Source organism: Acanthochromis polyacanthus, chromosome 8, assembly GCF_021347895.1.
Source record: "Acanthochromis polyacanthus isolate Apoly-LR-REF ecotype Palm Island chromosome 8, KAUST_Apoly_ChrSc, whole genome shotgun sequence".
In the NCBI taxonomy this organism is placed as follows: Eukaryota; Metazoa; Chordata; class Actinopteri; family Pomacentridae; genus Acanthochromis; species Acanthochromis polyacanthus.
The window spans coordinates 28,379,187-28,403,952 of record NC_067120.1 but is presented as its reverse complement, the minus strand read 5'-3'; the positions used below and the strand labels follow the sequence as shown (position 1 = coordinate 28,403,952).

Below are 24,766 nucleotides of genomic sequence, written 5' to 3'. Positions count from 1 at the left end.
GCTAGTTCAGCAGCAGTGGAGTCACGGATCCTGACCTGTTGCTGATGGACTTAATCAGTGTTGTGTTAACTTGTTTAGTTTGATCTTATTTGACGTTCATTTACATAAAAAAGACCTGCCATCCTGCTGCTGTTTCTGACACTAGTAGTACAGGCTGATGTCTCACATCAGCCTGTTTAGTCAAATACTGTAATTTAGCATCAATTTCTTTTGTTTATATAACCAGATTTTTGACTGTATTTATATTCTTTTCTTCTTTGATAAATCTGCACCGTGCCTCACTTTGTACCTCCAGTGGCCCGATTCCCTCTATTACGCTTTCAAATAATCAAACCTGGAAGTTTCCAGCGATTAACTGTTGCATAGCACTTAAATGCTCAGCATCTACAGTGTTCCTTCTTTTTAGAGGCTAAAAAGATGTCATTACGCCAGTAGAGCCGCTCACATAGATCAGTGTCAACCAACAGTCACAAGGGCTCCTGTACTTCTGCTCTTTCTCTGTCAGACTCCTCTATGGTGCAGGAAACAAGCATACCCATACACTTATTTTTGCAATTTTTGCAAAGGTCTTCTGCCATTCCTCTGGCAGAGAAAACACTTTACTGTTCAATTTAAAAATAATGCAATTTTTGAGAGGGGATACAGTTTTCAGACCTGACATTTTACTGATAATGCACAGGGACAAAATTTAGGATGGAATGTGAAAATATTTTTTTTTTTTTTTTTTTTTTTACATTGACTTAACATTACGACTTTCCATTATGACTAACTTTATTTTTCTATTGCAGTGCTAGATGAGCCCCACACAATGAATCCCTGTTAATACCATAGACTGTATAGGTTAATACTCATCTCCTTGAATTGGAATCGACCGGCTTTAGGACCCGGGTAGGGGCGAAACGTGTCGTCGGACAAGAAAAAGACCAAACTCCAGTCGCTGGTAAGTGTGCTAGCTGCTCTATGTTTAGCATCAGTTTCCCTGTTTAAGTTGTCCATGTAAACGATTGTACAGGATTTTATAGCTTCTTTCCAGCGTGTTTCACTGACCTGCACTCATCGAAATGTCTCTGCCATCACGACAATGTTTGAAAAGTTAGTGCGCCGGTTAGCAGCAGGGTTTAGCTGTTAGCACCAGGTCAGCTGTGAAGTGACAGGAGCGGCAGCATGGTAGGAGAAGCCTAAAGGTGGAAAACGGAGGTTGTTGGAGGACAAATGTTAAGGTGAAATGAAGGGATGCTGCTATTTCTTTCACTGGCTATATTAAGAAGGGAGCCTCTCCTGTTTTCGTGGAGAAAGTTTGTCATTGCCAGTGTTTAGGGCTGCAAGTAATGCTTATCCACATCATTCTCCCGATTGTCTCGATTAATCATCAGAAAATATAGAAAAAATCGTGCTAAAATTACACACTGTCCATCGCGATGTCTGCATATATCTAACCGCACCGAACAGAAAGAAATTTAGTTCATCAGCGTAAATAATGAGGAGGCATTAAATCCTGACATTTAAGGAACCAGAATCACGAAAAGTTACACGTTCTACCTAAAAAACTACTAAAGTGATTATTTTATTATCAAAACATCATCAAGATGTTGATGAAATTTCACTTGATCTAATAATGAGTTAATCAGCTATCCATTGCAGCTCTACTGCTGTTGTCCAGAGACTGACACTCAGTGGAAAGTGACCATTAGTCCCAGTCATTTACTTGAGTATAAATCTGAAGTTGTACTTGGTTGTCTCTTTTTTTAGCCTACTTTACACGATATTTGTAATATGTGTGAATTAGCAGATTTCCTTTGGTTTAAATGATACTAAACTGAAGATGTTATGGTTCTTGATGATGGTCACTGCCTGTGCCACTGCAACAGTCAGAGATAACTGCTTTCACAAAGGTGGTTATCAACTTTCTTTGTTAACTTGGACTTTCTGCTTCAAATTCTGTGTGGGTTCCTATACAAGTGCAACATAAATAGAATATGGTGAAAAAGATTCAATATTTTTCATCAGACATTGCCCAAAATGAAATACATATATTCTAGACTCAGTACGCATAAACTGAAATATTTCAAGCCTTTGTTTGTTTAAACTTTGATTATAACAGCTTACTGTTCATGAATCCCCCCAAAATATGAAAATATTTCACAGAGGGCCACAGAGATGTCATTCAACCAAGAATCCCTAGATACTCCCATGTAGTCCTGAGAAGAGCTCCAAACACCTACTTAACTTGAAATGCTTGAAAAGAGCCTTTAAGTTCTCAGTCTGGTTCAGTACACACAACCGCAATTATGGAGAAGACTGCTGAATTGAAAGCTGTCCAGAAGACAATCACTGATGCCCACCACAAGGAGAGTACAAGGTAACATTGCTGAAAGGGCTGCTGTTCTCTGAGTGCTGTATCAAAGTGTATTAATAGAAAGTTAACTGCAAGGAAGAAGTGTGGTAGGAAAAGGTGCATAAGCAAAAGGAATGACAGCAGACTGGAGAAGATGAAAGAAAAAGCAGATTCAAGAATGTGGAGGAGATTCACAAGCAGTGGACTGAGGCTTGAACCAGAACATCCAGAGCCACCACAGACAGACATGTCTGGGAAATGGACTACAAGTGCTGAATTCTTATTGTCAAATCACTCCTGAAGACCCGAAAAACATCAGAAGTGTCTTACCTAGGGTAAGCAGAGAAAGAACTGGATCATTGTTAAGTGAAAAAACACATTTTAAATGAAAGTAAATTTTGCATGTCTTTTGGAAATCAAGGTTGCAGAGTCACAGGATCAAAGTTAATTCAAATCCATTGTGAAATTTCCACAATCGGTGATGATTTGAGTGCCATTTCATCTGCTGCTCTTGGTCCACGATGTATAAGCAAGCCGAAAATCAGTCATCTGCAAGCAGATTTTGGAGCACTGCATTATTTTGTCTGCCGACATGGAGATTTTGTCTTCCAGCTGGACATGACATATCCCCACACTGCCAAAACCACTTAGAAAGGCTTCACGGACCATGGCATTACAGCGCAAGATTGGCTAGCCTACACACCATATTTGAATCCTGTAAAAAATTGTGGCATATTGTCAGGAGGAGAATGGTTATGAGCTGTACACTGTTGTCACCAAAATCAAAGCAAATAAAAGCTTGAAATGTTTTAGTTTGTGTACTGAAACAAGAATATATATATTTTTCACTCTGAGTAATGTCTGATGAAAAATATTGAACCTTTTCCATCATATTTTAATTATGTGAGATGCACTTGTAGACAGAGATGTTTGGCGCATCATCTGTTTCTTCTTCCACACAAAATGAAATGATTGTTTCCCACCTACTTCTGTCAGAAGGTTGTTATAGTGAAGAGCTATGAAGAATATAAAATATTTTGACTAACATACGCTGCTACTACAAATGATGCAATACTGGAATGCTGATGGAAAACTGGTAAACAGTTGGTGCAGCTGCTTATTTCTACTGACAGCTGCACATTATAGTTGTCTTGCAGAAGGAAAGTGATACTTGTGTAGCCTTTGTAGTAGTAAGAGGGAGGCCGCTACAGGATGTGGAGTTGTGATGATCTGCTGGATGAGTTGGTTCAGGAACACAGAGACAAGAAAGCACTTTGGCAGGTTTGCGTTGCAAAAATGTGCCAAAGTGAAAACGCAAAGAGTCAAAGCTCTTAGTAATCAAGAAAATATTTGTGCTGTTTTAACTCTTAAACAATTCTTAAGTCCAGTTGCATTTTTCTAAGATCCCCATGTTCTACAAGCCCATTCTTACAAGCACAAGTTGAATTTTCCTAAAAGCCAAAGTTGCATTCTTCATAAAAAAGCCTAGCTCAAGACAAAATCAAGTAAGCCCAGTTTTTTAAAAGGTCCTCAAAAGCCAAATTAAATTAAACTAAAAATGAGTTGCATTCCAGTTACTTTCCTCTATATAGAAAGCTTTGGAGCCAGATTTAAATCAGCATTTAACCAATTATGCATGTGTTCCTCCCAAGGGGTAGAGTTCAGCTTCACTGTCCAGGAGAGGTCAGAGGCCTAATATCTATAAAACCTGCTCTTAGTTCATTTCTTAAATGTAGAAATCCAGTTGTTCAACATTTATGGTGATCACAGATCTGTAATAACAAAAAATAAGTGATTAAAATGACACCAAACATAATGTTTATCTCATATGGCTCCTGAGATAATAATAATAGTAAACATAAGAATTAACGTACAAATTGTAGACTTTAGGCTACATGAAGGTAAATGGTTAAACACAAATATACATAGACATTCACTAAAATAAAGAAAAAGAAGACCTAGGGAGAATATATTGTTAGAGTAAAAATGTCTTTTATGGCTGTGGTCTGTGACAGAGAGAGAGGAGAGGGGGTTTGTGTATCATGTGTGTGCATCTTCCACAAACATTTCAGATTCAATGCGTTTTTCTTCCATTCTGGTCCTGATCAATCTGACATCAGAGAATGAGTCCAGATCGTCATTCCTATGATGGTGCATTTCTTTAATGTTCTGATTTAAACTGTTCTATTCACTCCTGTGTAGAAAGTTCTGTGTGTTAGGTTGGGAAATCAGAGGGTCAGAGTGCCAATCCTGCAGAGGTGTGGTTTTCCTCACAGTTGACACTTTATGACCCTTATCCAATTCTAGTGGAGGTAGGAGGCATCCTGTTGTCCCCAAAAGTGCCGTGGGTGGTCCTAGTAAACATCCAATCAACAGATGTTCCATTTGGAGGTGATTTTTGACTTAGCTGTCTCCTGAAGTGGTATCTTGTCAGATTTACAGCTTTGGGAGAGGGTCTTTGGATCTTTGTGTGTAGCTCTGGAATGTTCTACTCCTTAGTATGTTACGTTATCATGCTGCTGAAAGGCAACTTGAGCAACAGGCTTGGTTTATTGTCAGATATTACAGACCCAATCAGCCGAACTGCTGTCATCCTTGCTCACAAACATCATATTGCTATGTTGCTGGGGACTCACACAGCTGAATAGATAGATAGATAGATAGATAGATAGATAGATAGATAGATAGATAGATAGATACACTTTATTGTCCCTTCCAGGAAATTTGTCTTAGACAGCAGTACTACTGGCTACAGGCATGGTGTACATAAAAAAAAAAAAAAAACACTAGACGACATAAAAACCGTTACATACATTAGCAGAGGTCGGCGACAAACATGGTCAGTCGCTATTGCACAGGATTAAATGCGGTACGATGTTATCATTACTTTTTATTGTACAAACATGGAAAACAAACAAAGGTATCCAGTATCAGACAAAATGAAATAAGAAGAAAAAAATCATATTGATATGAAGAATCTCTTTTAAAACTAAAAGACAGCAATGTGTTTCACACATGTTAGAAAAGTACAATCAAGAAAGTTTCTGATGAAAGAGGTTGTAAGTAATTTCAGTGTTTGTGAAATGTTTGCTGTCATCCAGCCCTTATTGGTTTTGAGAAACCTGAACTACACATACAGTGGATAACAGGGACACCAGTGAGGTTGGTTTATGGCCGATATTACACTGTAAGGCTCATCAGTCAATATGTTGATTAATTGATTATTATTATGGATAGCGAGCTTGTTAAGCAGGCGGGAAGTGGGTGAATTTAGGCACGGTTGTTTAGCGCTGCATGAGACAGGCTACTTCACAACAGAGACAAAAAAATGCAGTGTGTGGCTTGGCAGCTGAGGCTTATGAACAATACACTTGATTCGTTTACGTGTTTCCTGGTTGGTGGCTACAGTCTATATGGACTGTCCAGCTGCTGCCACGGCACGGGTCGTGTGTGTGTGCCTCTGTGTGTGTGTTGAATGTTTAAATTTAATAAAAAGTTGAGAGGCGGTGGGCACCTGCTTGATACTGAGGGCAAGGGGCATTTGCTCTATCTGTGCTTTAGTGAACACAAAGGGACCTGCTGCTTCAGCTCATGGCACAGTATAACTTGCAAGTAGCATAAACTAAACATTTTTCCACACCTGTACACGACACTGTTGACTTCTCAAAATTCATTTGCTTGAACCCGTGCATCATGGGTAATCCCAAAGTTCAACTGACTCATTATTTCCATGAAACATGCATTTTTATTTAACTTAATGATTTATCACATTAACTGTTATATGAATTATCAACTCAGTAAATAAGCATAATTTTATCAAATAACATCCTCCCCTCCTATGAACTATATTTCATCTAATGTGAGGCAATGTGATCTTCTTGATTGGTGCCACTTCGGATTTATTTGCAACCAGGATTTAGGTCAATTCTCCATCCTTCATTTTTCCCTGCAGATAAGGAACTGCACTGTCAGCCCTTTCACTTGCATTGCGAAACGTTTTAAAGTGTGGCTGTTCTGTGGCATCACATCTGTTCTGTACCCCTGCAGTATAGACATCTGATGTAGTTGTGGAAGTTCTGAACACCGTTATTGCCATTTCTGTGTCAGATCCGGTGACAATTTCTCATCCCAACTGAGTCCTCTCTCCCATATTTCCTGGTGGAGGCTGTAGCTGAAGAGAATGGCATTAGCTTTTCAAGGCTCCCAAAGCAACATACTCCTGACATCCTTGCTCTGAGGGCTGGCTGAGTTGGCATCGCAGTGCATTGTCTGCCTTTAGGAACCTTAACCGTAGTGTTGTGTGGCGGCTTTGCTGTGGTCACCCTCCACAGGCATCCAGGTTTCACTTGTTTTCTTCCTTTAATTTTTATTATGGTGAGAAGCAAGTTAAAGTGGTTTCTCTCCCTGTCTTCATTAAAAATAAGTTGTTAAAAATGATAACTAATTATCGACATCAACTGAAATGAAGCATTTTATCTTGATACATTTTCAGTTCTTTCACCCAGCCCTAGTACAATAGCAGTCAACTGTAGCTACTCATTTAAGGTTTTCTCTTTACATTTACTCTTCTTTATAGTATATAACAAAGCTGAAAACATCAAAACTATGAAAAAGAATATATAGAAATATGCCCCAAGAAAAACGTTTAAACAAACTAAAATATATCCAGGAGTATGCAAGTGTGTGAGTGTGCATGTTCTTTGCATATCTTGACAACAGAACATCCAGTTCTGTTCATAGTTGGCAGCTGTATGCTGGGGTATCTAGTATGAGGTTGTTTGAATACGCTTTAACATAAAAAAGCAAACAAACTGCAGTCCGAGCAATGACTACAGTACAGCTTTAGCAATGCAGCAAAGTCATGAAATCATCAGTGATGACAACTGTGAACACCAAATATGACTATGCCCTCTCAAAGTGTGGATCCTTCTGAGAACAGCTAAACTATTTAGTAAAATTTTGTGGTGGCCACTGTGACGACTGTAAGCTGTCTCACTGTGATTTTTAAAATGTGTAGATACAAGTTTTCACCTGACAGCAGTAGAAGGCACTGAATTATTGATAATATCGAGTTTTAAAATTTAAATTCCAGGAAAGAAAATGTGCTTTGGGAATAGTTTCCAGTTAAAAACTGCATATTATGATCTGGACATTTAGACAGCAAAGTGTGAAACTTATTTTTCATGTTTCTGTGACTTTGATGTGGGATCTGCTGCGTCAGCCTCATTATTTCAATGTGTTCACAGGAAATTACGGGAAACAAGGTCGTTTTAATGTGAGCGCTGTGCAAGATCAACTTGATTGTGTAACTGAATGGTAATCTTAAAGCTTCACATCGTGCTTCCTCTAATCATTCACTTGTTCTCTTTGAGGCAAATTTTGCAGCAGACTATATTGAAGTGCAATGGCAATATGTCAGTTGACCTGTGCAGCTGTCGACTCCTGCAATAAAAAAATTTACTCACGGATGAGACATAGACAAGGAGAACCTGCAAACTGGGCTGAAGTAAAGGGCGTGACAGTTTTAGATAAATACTAATGACATTTGATGGCTTTGTTTTCAACATTTAGCAGGTTCTACAGGATTTCAAATTTAAATGTCCATTAGGTTCCACTATGTTTTAGTCAACCATTGCATCTGTTAAATAATTGCCAGTCCTGGTGATTGGAGAGATAAGACAGGAAAATACAGGTTAGATTCTATTTTTTTTAAATCCCCAAAACAGATTATACAGCAGTGCTGGCGACTTTCTGACTACAGGGGTGTTGATCCTGTACAATGTGTTTGTTTCATCTGAAGCCTTGTGATGTGAAGGTATTAGCTGTAGTAGATCTTCAGAGTGAGGACAGTGGATGTGGATGAGGCTTTAAGCTGTTAGCTGAGGGCAGCAGTGCATGGCTGCTGTTGCTGCTGACTGGTTGATCATTCCACGCCTGTCTGGGCTCCCTGGAGTGCACCATGAAAAGCAAATTGGTTGAAAAACTCTGAGGAGAACAGGCTTAGTGTGTTTTTGGTGTTCAATCACCAAACCTGCTGTGAAAATTGGCAGAACTTCTTTTTGTGAAGCCAGTGGTCCTGCGTGTTCTTGTCAATCAAACCTATGTAGTGATTAAGGTCCAATGTTACATAGGTTCAACTTGTACATGATGTCACAGGAGTCAGAGATCAAGGCACAGACAGAAAACACAGCAGGCCACAAAGCAAATGTGCAGGGAATAAAGAGTGGGGGCACAATGAGTGCATAAGATATAATGACTAGTGAGGCAGTTAAATGGGGAAGCTGATTGTGGCGGTGGGCGTGGGAGAGCTCAGCTGCAGGAGAGAGAGGTGTAGAGGAGGGCGCGTGGAAGCAGCATCAGGTTAATTGACGCAGGTGTTATCGATCAGACTCACCTGATTCTCTTGGCAGTAGCAGGCTGAAGGAGAGGACAAACGGACACAGGCGGAGAGGACGGCGGCTGGTAAAGACGCACGAGTGGAGGACAGTTGACCAGATGAGGTCCTGTGGAGTGCCGGGCATAGTTTGGAGACTGTTTACAGGACGAAGTCCGGTGGAGCGCCAGGCATAAGTTAGAGACTGTTGATTTGTATTGTGACTCTGATGGTGAATAAGAAGCCCGTTTGATATCGCCAACCTGTCGTGGTTATTGCGCTGAGTGGACCCACAGACAGGTCATCTGTTACACTGGCGCCCAGCCGGCACTCAGTGCGGCGAGATGTCTGTGCCACCAGCAGAGCCTGTGCAGCCAGCGGGGGCATTGGCTCAGATGCTGGGGGAGTTGGCGGCGAGGCTTTCGGAGCAGGCTGCTGTGAATAGGCTACACCTTAACGCTCTCCGCCAGCGGTCAGAGAGGCAGATCCACGTCCTTGAGCAGCTGCTGTCCCGGTTGGAGGGAATGCCTGGCTCCTCGGCCCCCTCCTCCTCCCCCATCTCCGGCATGTCCCTGCAGAAGATGACGGGGGTGGACCATCCACAGTCCTTCTTGGATGTATTCCAGGCGACGGCGGAGGCTTGCGGATGGCCAACGGCGGAGTGGGCAGTGCATTTGCTTCCTTTATTAACGGGGGAAGCCCAGACTGCTGCGCTCAGCCTGCCAGCGGCGTCCCGGGGAAGCTTCACGGACATATGGAAGGCGGTTCTCGACAGGATGGGCTTTTCACCGGAGGACCACTGATGCCGATTCCGGGGCACCAGGCTGGGGACGGGCGACCGCCCGTTCGTGTACGCGCAGCAGCTGAGGGATGCGGCGGCCAGGGGAGACCGCAGGGGAGAGTCGGCTGCTGGAAAAGTGGTGGTGGAGCAGTTTCTGGAGGGGCTTCCGACGGAGACGGGCAACTGGGTGAGGTGCCATCGTCCGGTGGACCTGAACGTGGCGGTGACCAGGACCATCTGGCTGTTCATCCGGGGGGCCAAGGACGGACGCTTCCAACGATTCCACCGACGCCGATGCTGCACAGGAAGCCTGTGGCCCAGCCGACGGAGGCGCCTTGCACGCCGGCAGCTCCTGTTCCAGCTCCCCATATTAACTTTCCCTATGTTCCCTCTCCCTGCCAGGCTTCAGCTGCTGCGGACGCTGCTTCCAACCCCCGGGGGGCTCCTCAAACGTCAGGACAGGAGTGCTGGAAGTGCGGGCAGCCTAGCCACACCCGCCGAGAGTGCCCACTCATGGAGGTCGGCCACGTGGTTTGGGTTGCCGGCACGCCAGCACCCTCTAACGGGCCAGGTGGGACATACAGCATTCCGGTAAGGATCCAAGGGGGGGGTGTCCACCGGGCTATGGTGGATTTGGGCTGTGAACAGTCCCTGATTCACCAAATCCTGGTTCGACCCGGGGCGTTGGTGGAGGCATCCTGTGTGAGGATAAGATGTGTGCACGGGGATGTTCACAAATATCCTATTGTGCCAGTGGAAATTAGATTTAAGGGAAAAAAGCATATTATAAAGGCTGCGGTTAGCTCCCGCCTTGCGCAGCCCCTTACTTTGGGCACGGATTGGCCTGGGTTCCATGGAGCAGTGGAGAAGTGTATGGGAGTGCGTTCACGAGAGTTAGGGACGTGTGATATGTGTACTGTGCTCAATGGTGACGGGAGGGCGTCCGACATTGCAGAAGGGGAGGGGGAATCGGGGACCTCGGCAGGAGGCTCCACGGGTTCCTGTCCTGCACCCCTTGGAAGAGTTTCCTCTGGAACAGTCTCGAGATGATACTCTGCTTTCAGCTTTTGACCAAGTGATAAAGATTGATGGTCAGCTGGTGCACCCGGGCACAGCACTTACATATCCACATTTTGCATTGATCAGAGACAGATTATACAGAGTGACTCGTGACACTCAGACACAGGATATAGCCACCAAATTGTTGGTACCAAAGTGCCGCCGGAAAACTGTTTTCCAGGCGGCACATTACAACCCAATGGCTGGTCACATGGGGTATGAAAAATCCCTCGACCGGATTATGGCCCGATTCTATTGGCCTGGCATTCGGGAAGACGTACGCCGGTGGTGTGCTTCTTGTCCCGAATGCCAGTTGGTTAACCAACCGGCCATCCCACGGGCACCTTTGCGCCCATTACCACTGATGGAGATTCCATTCGAAAGAATTGGCACGGACCTCATTGGGCCATTACACCGGAGTGCATGAGCATATCGGTTTGTGTTAGCCCCATCGTTCTGGTCGTCAAGAAGGATGGGTCTATACGGTTCTGTGTAGACTATCACAGGGTGAATGATGTGTTACGGTTTGATGCCTATCCAATGCCCAGGGTCGACGAGCTCCTGGATTAGCTGGGCACTGCTCGCTTTTTCACGACGCTGGATTTAACCAAGGACTACTGGCAGATTCCCCTGTCGCCAGAGTCTAGGGAAAAAACAGCCTTCTCCACTCCGTATGGTTTGTGCCAATTCGTCACGCTTCCATTCGGGTTGTTCGGAGCCCCAGTCACATTCCAGCGTCCCATGGACAAGGTGCTGTGTCCACACGCAGCATATGCTGCCGCATACTTGGATGATGTTATCATCCACAGTAATAGCTGGACGGAGCATGTGCAGCAGGTGGCCGCAGTGCTGGAATCCTTGAGACGGGCGGGGCTGACGGCCAACCCGAAGAAGTGTGCGGTTGGACGGAGGGAGGTACGGTATCTGGGACACCACTTGGGCGGCGGGCAGGTGCGCCCACAGGTGGACAAGACAGCAGCAATCGCAGCCTGTCCGCAGCCCAAGTCCAAAAAAGAGGTATGGCGGTTCTTGGGGCTGGCGGGCTACTATCAACGGTTCATCCCCAAATTCTCGGACCTGGCCAGTCCCCTGACCGACCTGACTCGAAAGAGTGCCTCAGATCCGGTCCAGTGGACGGAGCAGTGCCAGCGGGCGTTTGAGAGGATAAAGCAAGCCCTCTGTGGGGAGCCTCTCCTCTACACACCTAATTTCTCTCTCCCTTTTATCCTGCAGACTGATGCTTCGAACAGAGGGCTGGGGGCCGTTTTGTCCCAGCAGGTGCGGGGCATCGACCGCCCAGTAGTGTACATCAGCCGTAAGCTGTCTGAGAGGGAGGCCCGCTACAGCACAGTGGAGAAGGAGTGCTTGGCGATCAGATGGGCAGTCGGGGCCCTGCGCTACTACCTCCTGGGACGCCCATTCACCCTCTGTTTGGACCACACCCCTCTCCAATGGCTCCACTGCATGAAGGATACCAACGCCCGAATCACACAGTGGTATCTGGCACTGCAGCCTTTTAAGTTCAAGGTGATTCATAGGCCGGGGGCGCAGATGGCTGTGGCTGACTTCCTCTCCCGCTCCTCGGAGCCGGGCGGGGAGTAGGTTAGGCCGGACGGCTCCCCGGCCTACGTCGGGTGGTGGGGATATGAGGTGTGGGAGAGCTCAGCTGCAGGAGAGAGAGGTGTAGAGAAGGGCGCGTGGAAGCAGCATCAGGTTAATTGACGCAGGTGTTATCGATCAGACTCACTTGATTCTCTTGGCAGTAGCAGGCTGAAGGAGAGGACAAACGGACACAGAGAGGACGGCGGCTGGTAAAGACGCACGAGTGGAGGACAGTTGACCGGACGAGATCCTGTGGAGTGTTGGGCATAGTTTGGAGACTGTTTACAGGACGAAGTCCGGTGGAGTGCCGGGCATAAGTTAGAGACTGTTGATTTGTATTGTGACTCTGATGGTGAATAAAAAGCCCGTTTGATATCGCCAACCTGCCGTGGTTATTGCGCTGAGTGGATCCACAGACAGGTCATCTGTTACACTGATTGAGACTAAGAACTACAAGACACAATGAATACAAAGACTATGCAAAGTACTCTATCCACCTCTGGGAAGAACAAAGGGAACAACCCTATAGTGGCGGGAGGGGTGACCCGGAAATAGCCTTACAGGCTTGCTGCAAATTGAAAATACAAATCAGGCTAAATCCTAAGAATCCCAAGAGCTAAAGCAACAGAGCAGAATTACTTGTCCAGAGCAGACTGACTTGTCTGTTGAACAGTCTGGCATCAAATGATGAGCATAGCTAGCGTTTTATGGCAGGCAGTGGTGTCTAGTGGCAGGTGCTCCAATTGCAACACATGCACGCACACACACACACACCCTTCACTCACGACCACATGAGGGGAAGGTGAAGAGGAAATAATGTAGAAGTGGAGGGCATGAAGCAAAGCTGTCCTTTTGTTTGAAAAGGATACCCACTTAGAAATGATGTGGACTTCGTTTTAGTTCTGTGATCATTTGAACAACTCCATACTTTCTAAGCCTTGGGTTTTTGGAAACTGTTACAGTGAACTGATTTTGGTGTTTAGAGGATTAATAAAGCTCCACTTACTTTCATTTATTTACATGATTTAGACCTCTGATTTGATCTTTGCCATCATGATTTGGCTCATTGGAGAGAACCAGGCACAGTACAACTAGCTGGAGGGTTAGGGTTAGATCTGACATGATTCCAACTTGATATCTCACCAGATCATTGTGGCCACAACTTTTAGAGCCAAGTGCCACAAGTGCGTTATAGACAACACCTGACTCTCCCTGGATTGAAGAGCCAATTGGTTTAAATGTCAGAACATCAAGATGATATTTTATTGAAATGTTTGTTTTTTGTTTTATTGGAGAATTATTTTATTGGTCAGAATGTGCATTAAGCATTCTTATTTTACAAACAGAATAAGGCCTAAAGTAGTTTCATGCTTACCTTTATTTAGCACATCTAGATTTTTATGTGAAATAATTGGGTAATGTTGAGGATCACAGATAGCCTATAGAGTCATAGGGGAGAACATAATGACATTTTATGATTTTGGGCTTGGCTCAAACAGGATGTGAGGGTTGACTTCATATTGACCTTGAAAGCTTTTAGAGCCAATCTGTATTGACAGTAGTTTTTTGTCTCTGCCTTCATCTACATTCCATCTTACTAAACCTGCATTATTACAGGTGTATTTAACTCTTGTCATGCATTCAATTCTACTCTGCACGTTTTCTCCCTGTCTCTCATTTTGCTCTCGTGTTTCATTTTGGTTTTCTAGTACCCTCCTAGTGCTGAATTGATCTACTCTCTGCAAAGATTTCTGTTGAGGTTTAATCTAAGGCAATCTAATTTGGTTTCTGTTTAGCTTCCTGCATGTTCTAATGCTTCTGATTATGCTAATTTCTAGGGATGTCCCGATCCGATACTCGGTATCGGTATCGGACCTCGATACGCCTATTTTTGGAAACTCAGGTGGTATCGGCTTTAGTCACGATATCGAGCAGATCTCGTTTTTCAGCGCCATCACACTTTACGGCAGTTGCAAATCAAAACACACATGCAGCATGTCTGCTGTTTGGGATTACTTCTCCATTCAAACCAACAACAGTCCAACAGCGTCTTGCAATGTTTGCAAAAAGAACATTTCTTGAGGAGGCACCTGCAGGGCGCACTTTAATACAACAAATATGATCAGACATTTACAAAGGAGTCACCCCACGGAGTTCGGGATATATAAGGAAAAGACAGCGAAGCCACAGCAACAAACTTTGGCGGAGGTGTTTCAAAGAAGAGAAAAGCTACCTCGAAACAGCGAGAAGTCCAGGAAATTAACAGAAAAGATCGTCGAATTCATTGCACTGGACGACCAACCTCTTTCCGTGGTGGAAAACAAAGGATTTCGTCGCCTGATGGACTTTGTAGAGCCAAGATACTCCCATCTCGGCACTATCTGACGGATGCAGCATTACCGGAGAGAGGGTTTGTGAACGCATTCGATCCCTCATAGCTAATGCAAGCAGCATTTCCTTTACAACAGACATTTGGAGTTCTGATGTGTGCCCAATGTCTCTGTTAAGTCTTACTGCACACTGGATTGACGCCTCTTTTAACCTCGTTAATGTTGTGCTGCATGCTAACGAGTTCCGTGGCTCACACACGGCTGAACATGTGAAAGAAGTTATTGAGGAAATGTTGAAAGGATGGCAAATACAGACAGAACGAATGCATACATGCATTCGTTCTGTGGTTCATGTGGTTTTAAGAGACAACACCAGCAACATGCGCAAAGCCATGGATGAGATGGGGATGCGGAGCCTGGGCTGTGTTGCACACACGCTGCACCTCATCGTACACGAGGGTTTACTCTCGCAGCGCAGCGTGAATGACACTTTGGTCATTGCCAGGAAAATTGTGGGTCATTTCAAGCATTCACCCCTAGCCTACTCATGCCTGGAGGACATTCAGACTGAACTTAAAATGCCCACAAAACGTCTGCAGCAGGATGTGCAAGTGAGATGGAACAGCACTCTGTACATGCTGCAAAGCCTCCTTGAGCAAAAACGTCCCCTCAGTGTCTATGCAGGCGAGCACAGCCTACCCTCTACTCTAACTGCAAACCAGTGGATGTTAGCAGAGAAGACTGCCACTGTCCTGGCCCCATTTGATGAGGTTACAAAGTCAGTGAGTGCAGAGACAGCAACATGTGCTGATGTGATATCTGCCATCACAGTGCTGAAGCGAGTTCTGTCTCGAGAAGACGAAAGTGATGCAGGAATCAAAACCATGAAGAGCACTCTCCTCGAGGCTGTAAACAGGCGCTTCTCCCATGTTGAGACGGAGCCGCTGTACTACATCGCCACTTTGGTGGACCCAAGATACAAAGACAGGCAAGTCTTTCAACATTTATTTTGCCAAAATTATTTAATTACCAAGGGTATAATTCGTGTGAGTTAATGATTATTTGTAATATTTCTAGGTATTTCGCAAGTGCAGCCAACCTGAAAAGTGCCAAAGCCTCACTCCTAGAGACTGTGGAGAAGGTATGCAGAGTCATCAGTGAGCCAGCGAGTCCAACCCCACGTGCAAGACCAGCGGAGGCAAGCAACAAACTGGGAAGCATGTTTGATGAAATTTTGGAAGAAAGTGAGGTTGAAACGAGATGTGCCACCTCATCTTCAGTTGTCACTGAAGTGCACAGCTACTTCTCTGAACAAACCATCCCCAGGTCAGTCAGTCCACTGGAATACTGGAGGGCGCATGCTACACAAAAACCCTCTCTGGCTGCTGTTTCCACCAAGTTCCTCTCTGCCCCTTGCACAAGTGTGGACAGTGAGAGACTTTTCAGTGCTACCTCAAATGTACTGGATGAGAAGCAAAACCGTTTATCTGCAGACTGGACAGAGAAGCTTTTCTTCATTAAGAAAAACTTTCACCTCATTATTGATGGTTAGACAGCTAAACTAAGCCCTGTTAACCCTAACAGAATGTAAGGCAGGGTTTTACAGTTTGTTCAAAAGTATTGTTTTACTCCCTGTATTCTGCACTTTTTTGTTCAGTATTTGTGTGCAAGTTGAGCACCAGCACTTTTGAAGAGAAAAAAGGCTCATTTTCCTAATGCATGAATCTGTGCATTTGTACAACTACATTTTAAAGTGTAGAAGTTTACAGTTACTGCTCATATGAGTTCTCACTTGTTTTACTCCCTGTGTTCTTCTTACGAATGAAGAACTTTTTGGGTGAAATTCAGCACCAGCACTGGAAAAAAGAGAAACTATTTTATTTTTGCATTGAACATTAAGCTGAGCTAGCTACTGGGTTATTTATTTTTCTATTTCTAACAATCTATTTTTGTGTAAATTGAAAGTTTTAGTTTTGTTATGACTTTTGAAGTTGAAGTATTCTGCAGACATGGTTTGAAACTATTTTTTTATTATGAGATTTGTTGCATTGTTCTTTATAAAGCAAAATAAAATGCATCTGTAATTTTGATACTGCTGCATTATTTTTAACGCTCTGAGAATGTAGGGATCGGATCGGTGTCGGGAAACCACATCATTAAAAAAAATCGGATCGGACCGGAAGTCAAAAAATCTGTATCGGGACATCCCTACTAATTTCCACTCTGTACTCTCCCCTGTCCAGTTTTCTGATGGCTCAACAGACGACAGTGGGACGGCGCTACTTGCGAGCATTTGTTAGCGGATTCTTCGTTGCAGTTCCTGTCACCGTCACAGTCCTTGATCGATTTGCTTATGTGGCACGGGTGGAGGGAGCGTCAATGCAGGTAAGATGTTACACCATATACACCAATCGGAGAGAAAACCGTTACAGTGTCTGCATTCAGAGACACCTCTAAGATCAGTGGGAGGGAAAACTTCAATTCCTGGATGTCTAACTTTACTGACTACACATAAGAAGCCGATCAGAGGTCCCAGCTTTCTGACAATGTGCTGAGATCTGGGAGATAGGAGTGTGAAAAACTAATTTTGTAACTGAAGCTTTCAGACAATTTTGAGCCTTTTGGTATTTTTTCTTCATTATTATTGCTGGAAGCCACATACTTCTCTGTGTGTACTGCTCTGCTGTTTTGCACTAATTAACTCACAATGATGCAGATTCAGATTTCTGACAAAATTTGTGTAGATTTTGTTTTTTAGTTTTGTTGATGTCACTTAACAAAACTGAAGATATTTTAGTTGAGTTTTTTGCATTGTTTATTTTATATCTTCTGAGCAGTTTAATGCTACAGCTGTTGCCATCTTTGCATATAGTTACGGATGTTGGTATCATCTATCATGGGAGGAATAGAAATGACTCACTGTCTATATCTCTGCTCTGCAACAGCATAGCAGACACTCCTTCTAAAAGGCTGTTCATGTTATCATTTCCAAACTTTGACTGTTTAAATGGAAGTTCTCTGTTGAGTTCCACTCTGCCAATTCAGCATTAGAATCAGCCTCAGTACAGCTACATGGTATCATAACTGAAAAGTTATCGAAGTGGCTTGTTTCTATCACCTTCACCAGGTTGTTTTTGTTGCAGCGCCAAGAATCTTGTAGGCACATTTCACTGTAGCTCCTCCCTGCCAAAAAAGACACAGCCTACTGACCACTTATGCGGCCTCTGGTAGGCAATTTGAAAGAAAAAGTGGACATAGATTTTACCTGACACGTATGTGTGTGGTAGTGAGTGAAGTTTATCAGCAAGACTTTGTGCCAGAAGTCTCTGGGGAAAAGGCTTTAGGATGCCAGGTGATATAAAGGTACAGAAGCCCTTTTTAGACATGCAATCAGCTCATCTCACAGCATCAGAGCAAGTCTACTTCATGTCTCAATAAGCATCCCGGTTAGTTTAGTTTTCTGTAAACATTTCTCCACCTTTCATCTTGCCTGAAAGTTGACAAGATGGCAGTCTGCTTTCCAGAGCTGAGAGCCTGGCATCTGTAGTGCCAAGTCCTGTATCACCTCATTTGTCTGTTTTTCTGCACCAGTAGCAGAAACTCATCCAGTTTGTTGCTCTGTCATCGCAAATTAGTGAGTAATTTTCCTCACGTCTAGCTTTTCCCTGTATACACAAAGATGAGGGCACTTTTGACCCATATGTCAAGTGATCCCTTAGGGGGACATGGACATAGAATGCACTTGACTTTTCTATTCTATTCTAACCCCTCGATACGCACATTTGTCACCATAGTTACCATACAGAAAGATGATGGCAGTTGCAAAATGCTTGATATTGACTAAAACTAATCAAAAAATTACCAAAATTGCTTATTTGTGATTGTCTTGCATGGACATGCATGTTCATTGTATGAGAGTATTCAGTTCATTTTGAGTCCTGTATGGAAAAAAAAGTGATAGGCATTCCTTGTAATCCCTAGCCAATCAAATATTGGTGATGTGTAATCAATCAGAGGATATTGCTTGGGATCACAGAGTGACGGAGAAAGACAGCTTCATCTGAGTCACAATAGTGGATTTTTACATTTATTTTTATGTGGGTCAGTTAGGAAAAATAGTTATGCCGAATGAAAAATGTACGACCTCAAACAGAAATCTGCCTTTTCTTTTAAATGCAGCAACCAATACAGGCAGCCATGTTGGAGCGAGGTCAACTCCACAAACATCAGCATGCCTGGACTCACCCATGCTTATCCATACAAAGCTGTTCTTTTGTAATTTGAGAAGCAGATATAGGTAAAGAAAAAAACAAGGGCCTGTTAGATATTGACTGAGTTTTTATCTCATTGTACTATCTTCTCTGCACTCACGATGCATAAACAGTTAAACACCTTTCTTTCACTACGAATCCATAGACAGTATCCAAGTTTGTCCACAAGTTTATTAGCTAGGAAAGGGTGAAATTGAAAACAAATGCAGAAAATACAATTACAATCACGCAGCCATACACTAGACAAAGGGTTAACTAAATTTGCTTATAAATACAAGCAATTTGCCATTAATGTGTTAAATCTGCAAGTTAAATGGAAATAACAAAGACAGTGAAGCATTCATCTTCTGTTTATCATAAATAAAGTGTAATCATAATTAGTTAACATAGACAGTTCTAGCAAAGGCAAACATTATGAACATTAGCATACCATTTTTAACTTATAACACTATCTCCTCAACACCTGTGTAAGAACACATGAAATAAAATATACATACTGACGATGCTGCCACAAAATCTCACGCTGGAGCAGATGGATGCAGATAACACCAGGCTGCCTCTCTGACCACATTCTCTCTGTTAGAGGTAGAATACTTCCTGAATCAAGTCACATGACATGAACAGATGATCAACTAAGAAAATGATCAAGAACCCAGTATGGGTCAGCAGTTCTCCACGTCAACTGTACAAAGCCTGAGTAAAGCTCTGACTCCCCTTCCTGAGGCTTCGAACGATTTACCAGAACTTCCTTGAGGCCGACAAAAAGTCCTTCTCCACAGTCTCCCCGAACTCCTCCCACACCCGAGTTTTAGCTTCCACTACTGCCGCAGCTGCAGCCCTTTTGGCCAACCGGAACCTGTCAGCTGCTTCGGTAGACCCCCGAGCCAACCAGGCCCAAAAGCCTCCCTCACCACTGGTGTCCACCAGCGGGTTTTTGGGTTGCCACCGCGACAGGCACCAATGACCTTCAGGCCACAGCTCCTAACAGCTGCTTCTGCAATTGAGGCTTTATACTTGGATCACTTAGACTCCATGTCCCCAACCTCCCTCGGGATGCAGGAGAAACTCTTCTGGAGGTGGGAATTGAAAACCTCATGGACAGGGTCCTCTGCCAGACATTCCCAGTTCACCCGCACTACACGTTTGGGTTTTCCAGGTCTGTCCAGCAGTCTTCCCCGCTATCAGATCCAACTCACCGCCAGGTGGTGATCAGTTGACAGCTCTGCACCTCTCTTCACCCAAATGTCCAAAACATATGGCCGCAGGTCTGATGATATGACTATGAAGTCAGACTTTTGGCCTAAGGTGCTCTGGTACCAAGTACACTTATGAGCCACCTTATGTGCGAACATGGTGTTTGTAATAGGCTATGACTAGCACAGAAGTCCACAAACAAAGCACCGCTCGGGTTCAGATTGGGCAGGCCGTTCCTGCCAATCACCCCCCAGGACACCACTCAGAGACTCCAAGAAGGGGGAGGTTGCGCGCGGTAATGGACGGGGGAACGAATATTCGCTTCGTAACATCAGACGCCGTATGTATTCCCTGCGCAAGGTGAGGGGAATATTAGTAACGGTTCCTATAGTAACGGCCGAAGGGAGGACACGTCGGCAAGACAAATACTGTTCTCACGACATCGACCAATGGGGGGATAGTCTGATCTCAAAATTAATATCCGGATACCACAGTCACGACTGAATATTCGGATATTCGGGTCCAGCCCTAGTTGATTCAAGCTTTGTTTTCTTTCTTCAAAATCAAATAAACTTTTCATCACTTATATTATTGTAAATACATCACACTGTGCAAGACATTTCTGAAATCTCTCTACTTCTAGCCATTGTCATGCTGTTTCTGTAGAGGTGCAGGACTTTATATTGCAGCGAAAAAAAATAGGCCAGAGTCAATTAAAAGGGTTTAAACACAGCCAAAAAAAAGCAAAGAAACTGCTTAGTTTAGAGGTTTCAGTTAATCGATAAATAAATCTCTTTGTGGCATTATTTTTGAATCCTCACTTTATATGAATTGTATTTCTGTTTTTTGTGGGTTTGTTTATGCACAGCCATTCTTTAACCCAGAAGGGGGGTCGAAGAGTGACATCGTCCTGCTGAACAGATGGAGTGTGAGGAAGTACCAAGTCAAACGAGGTGACATTGTCTCTATTGTGTGAGTAAAGTCCACAAACAACACACAATGCAACACATAAAATTGTAATTGTAGGGAAGTTATTTAATTCAATAATATTTTTTAATGTAAATAAATAATTCACCCAAATACTATCAGCTATATCTTTTAGTAATGTTTTTTTTTTTTTTCTGTGGGTGGAAATTTATACCACCTGGACAGTGAATCGGTAGTTTCTCTTAGCTCCTGAAACATAAAGCAGAGAATATTTCACTTCCCTGAAGCGTCACAAAAACCTCTACAATTCCACAAAAAAAGCAATTGCACTTGGGTTCATACAGAGCACTTTAAACTTATTATACTGCAGAATGTGTTCTTGAATGTGTTCTTAATATACAAGTTCCGTCCTATCATATACACACAAATAGATGAATGCATTGCCGTGCAAGAAAAGCAACAACAGTGTCTTTAACAGCAGTATTTTAAGAGTTCATGAGTACTTGTGTGTCATGTGTTAGGCATTTACATAATTTTTCATCTTTTTAATGGCAGCTGCTTTTGTATGGTGATCATCTTGCCCTCTTGAATATCATCTGACCAAATTTGTCCAATCCAAATGACATTCCAATGTTGTTCCTGTCGATTCTAGTGTTACGGATCAGTGAGTCAATGCCTTGCTCATTTCCACTCTTTGTGATGATCTGTCTGAGGGGGTTCAATCCCATGGAGAACATCAGAGGGGGCACGGCATCTTCTTGGTATATTCTGCACTGCTCTGGGCAGCTGGCTTTGAGTTGGCCTCTAGTGTTGTTTTTCACAATAAGTCCTAATTTCCTCCTTGTTGCCTTGATGTTGGCTTCCAGCCTCCTTTTCCTTGGAGATACTGCTTCTTGTGGCTTAGGGTCTTAGTTGCAAATTCTATTTTCTATTCTATTCTATTCTATTCTATTCTATTCTATTCTATTCTATTCTATTCTATTCTTCTTGTAGCCTTGTTGCTGTTGCATATATCAGCCTATTGGTGTCAGTGATGTCACAGTGGGGATAGTTAGTCGAGCTGCAAACACATCTTCTAGAACAGGGGTCGGCAACCCGCGGCTCCGGAGCCGCATGCGGCTCTTTCAGCCCTCTGTTGTGGCTCCCTGTAACCAGTGTTGGGCAGTAACGTCACTACAAATAGCGTCGTTAGTAGTTTAACTACATTTTTCTGTAACGACGTGGTAGCGTCGTTGTTTACAAAATCAAAAAACGTTTCAACAGCTTAGCTAATCTTTTGGTCATGTAGCGCGGTAGCGAACGCAAAAAGCTACATTTTAAAATGATGAATGTTGAACTGCTTGAAGCGGAGCTTTCTGCTCTGCTGCAGTCTCATCTCACACTTTTAAGGATCAGATAGTGACATCCTCTCCAAACGCCGACATGTCTGTGTCGACCAATAGAAGCGGAGGAACTGTTGATGTCGTCATTCAACAATCCCTTCCTGCGACTTCACTGGATCCACACACACAGACGCTCGCTTCAGTTCACTGAGAGATGGCAGAGAAGGAGTCAGAGTCACCGTGGCCCTACCTAAATAGTTATCAGTTTTTGTGAAAAAACGGAGAAAAGTTGTTTTCAGATGCCTACTGTGCCAGCCCAAGGCGAAGTTTCTGTCAACTTCAAAGACGTCAAATACAAATCAGAGAACCCATATACAGGTGACTACCGAATATGCACAACCAGCAGCAGTTAGCTAACCACCACATGTCAACCGCAGTATAAGATGCACACACAAACGAGCTAGTTTTCAACATCTAAAATTCGCGTGGCAGTAAATTAATTAAATTAAGCGTAAGGTTGTGGTGGCAGTGTGTGAATATGTATAAATTGGGGGATTAAATAAACTGATACATATAGGAGGGAAGAGGAATGGGAGAAAACGAGGTAACAGTAAAACCAAAATCGGTCTTCTTCAGTATTACTGTTAACACTAATGAGCAAATGGCTGAAAAAAATAACAGAAAGGGAAACAAAAGTGATGGCATAAATGATTAAATATCTTAATCTTACACTCAAGACCAAAATTGAGTTAAGTAGTAGTGGATACAGCACTTTGGGAAAGCATTGAATGATTTTACATAGATATTAGACTTAAGAAATAAAACTTGATTTAATACCCAACGTGAATACCCAAATTATGTATAAAATTGTCTTACTATAATATTGCTTACTTTATATGGAAATGATATCAAATGTAACCTATTATACCCTCCAATGTAAGTGGTGTGTTAATATAAGCTACTGCAACTTAATTATCAGATACATTATGTCTGCAATACAAACTAAAAAGAAAATCAAAACAATGATTTCTAATGCAAAAAGGTTGATTCATTTTAAATATAGCTCCACATATTCCTCAGTGTATCAATTTACTAAGTTTGGAGCACTGAGAACAAAAATGATGGTTTAATAATAAACAAGTCAGCATTTTCTTGTCTCCGTTTGACTGACTTCATTGGTCCCTGAAATTTTTTGGTAAGAAAAAAAAATAACTTGAATGTATTAAGCTACTTTGGCCATATTGCTGTAGCTTAGCTTGCTACATTTCTGTGGGTCATAGCTTCAGTGTAGTGAAGCTTGATTTAACACAGAGTAGCTGGTAGCTTAGCTCATTACAGTTTCCAAGTAGCTTGCCCAACACTGCCTGTAACTTTGGAAAATAAATTGTTCTGCCTTTCAGGCGCGTTTCAATGCATTTTAATATAGAGAGTTTTATTGTGAAATTACCGCTCTTATTTTGACGCGTCACTTCACCGGATGTGCTGCTGGGGTTTTCCCCTGGCTGGGACATGAGAGCGAAAGGTTGATGCAGAGGAGATGGAGAAGCAACGCCTGTAGTTTCACATCGTTTTGTACTCAAGAATGGCAAGCCTGTATATTAAAGCTCCACTCCAAGAAAGACACGTCTTGTCTTTGAGTCAAAAGTACTCATGATAGGGTAATACACGTTACTCGCAAGAACACGGCAGCAGGTCAGAGAGTCAGAGGAGTGACGTCTTGGAAAACAGGGCAGCGACTTACCGGAGAAAAGTTATTAGCTTAAGATAAATAGATAAATAGATTTTACAAATCAAATAGACATTCGCAAAATATTGATTTCCAGCTAACATTACGTAACATATGAGGTCCAGGAGCAAAAATGACATTAACCAGGTAAGATAAATATTAGTGGAAGGACACAATTTTAAAAATGAATCTAATTAGAGGCTTTGTAATTAATTAATCACGACTGATTAACAAGGGCATAGAAGTAAAAAAAAAAAAAGCGATATATGCAGTGTTGTCTTCATTTTAAATGCCAAAAGGATTTTGCGGCTCCCGGTGTTTTCTTTTCTGTGGGAAACGGGTCAAAATGGCTCTTTGAGTGTTAAAGGTTGCCGACCCCTGTTCTAGAAGACTTTCAGTTGGTACTTTTTCAGTCAGTCTTGGCAAATGATAGTTACAGGTATTTAGCTTAGTTATGCTCTTTAGTCTCAGGTCAGCTGCCCTTGTGTTGATATTATAAGGGTTTGTGGTTTTTGGTCCCTAGTACCCAATCGCAGAGTTTAATTTATGTTACGAAAATATCAATGATCGATCAATGATTAGAAACCATTAGAATGACCAAATAGAGACAGAAAGCCATTAAAAGATGTACAATGTTTGGATTCACTCACTGTCTTTTACATTCTATGATAGATGATCCTTGGATTAGTATTCACAGCGCTGCTGCAGCTGAGCAGCTGACTGCTGCTCCTCCAGAGCTTTATGTTCAATCAGAGCTCTTGTTTAAGCATGTTGGAGCTCCCAGTTGACAGATTTATGCTGTTTCTATTTCTTCTCAGATGGGGAGCTCATCTGAGCCGGACAGCA

The 24,766-nt window shown here is 43.0% G+C and overlaps 1 protein-coding gene across 8 annotated transcripts in view; it reads left to right on the top strand.

The window, feature by feature from the left end:
* Positions 1 to 799: 799 nt before the first annotated feature.
* The window catches only part of immp2l (inner mitochondrial membrane peptidase subunit 2), a 36,339-nt gene continuing 12,372 nt past the window's right edge, over positions 800 to 24,766 (top strand). Inside the window, exons 1-5 of one of the 8 annotated variants that reach the window (XM_051952352.1) lie at positions 832 to 940; positions 9,892 to 10,060; positions 11,782 to 12,075; positions 16,724 to 16,865; positions 20,814 to 20,917. In XM_051952352.1, the coding sequence (XP_051808312.1) occupies positions 16,731 to 16,865; positions 20,814 to 20,917 (239 nt within the window). In that variant the 5' untranslated portion in view covers positions 832 to 940; positions 9,892 to 10,060; positions 11,782 to 12,075; positions 16,724 to 16,730. The other 7 variants (XM_051952351.1, XM_022193026.2, XM_051952347.1 and 4 more) reach the window with 7 other exon arrangements.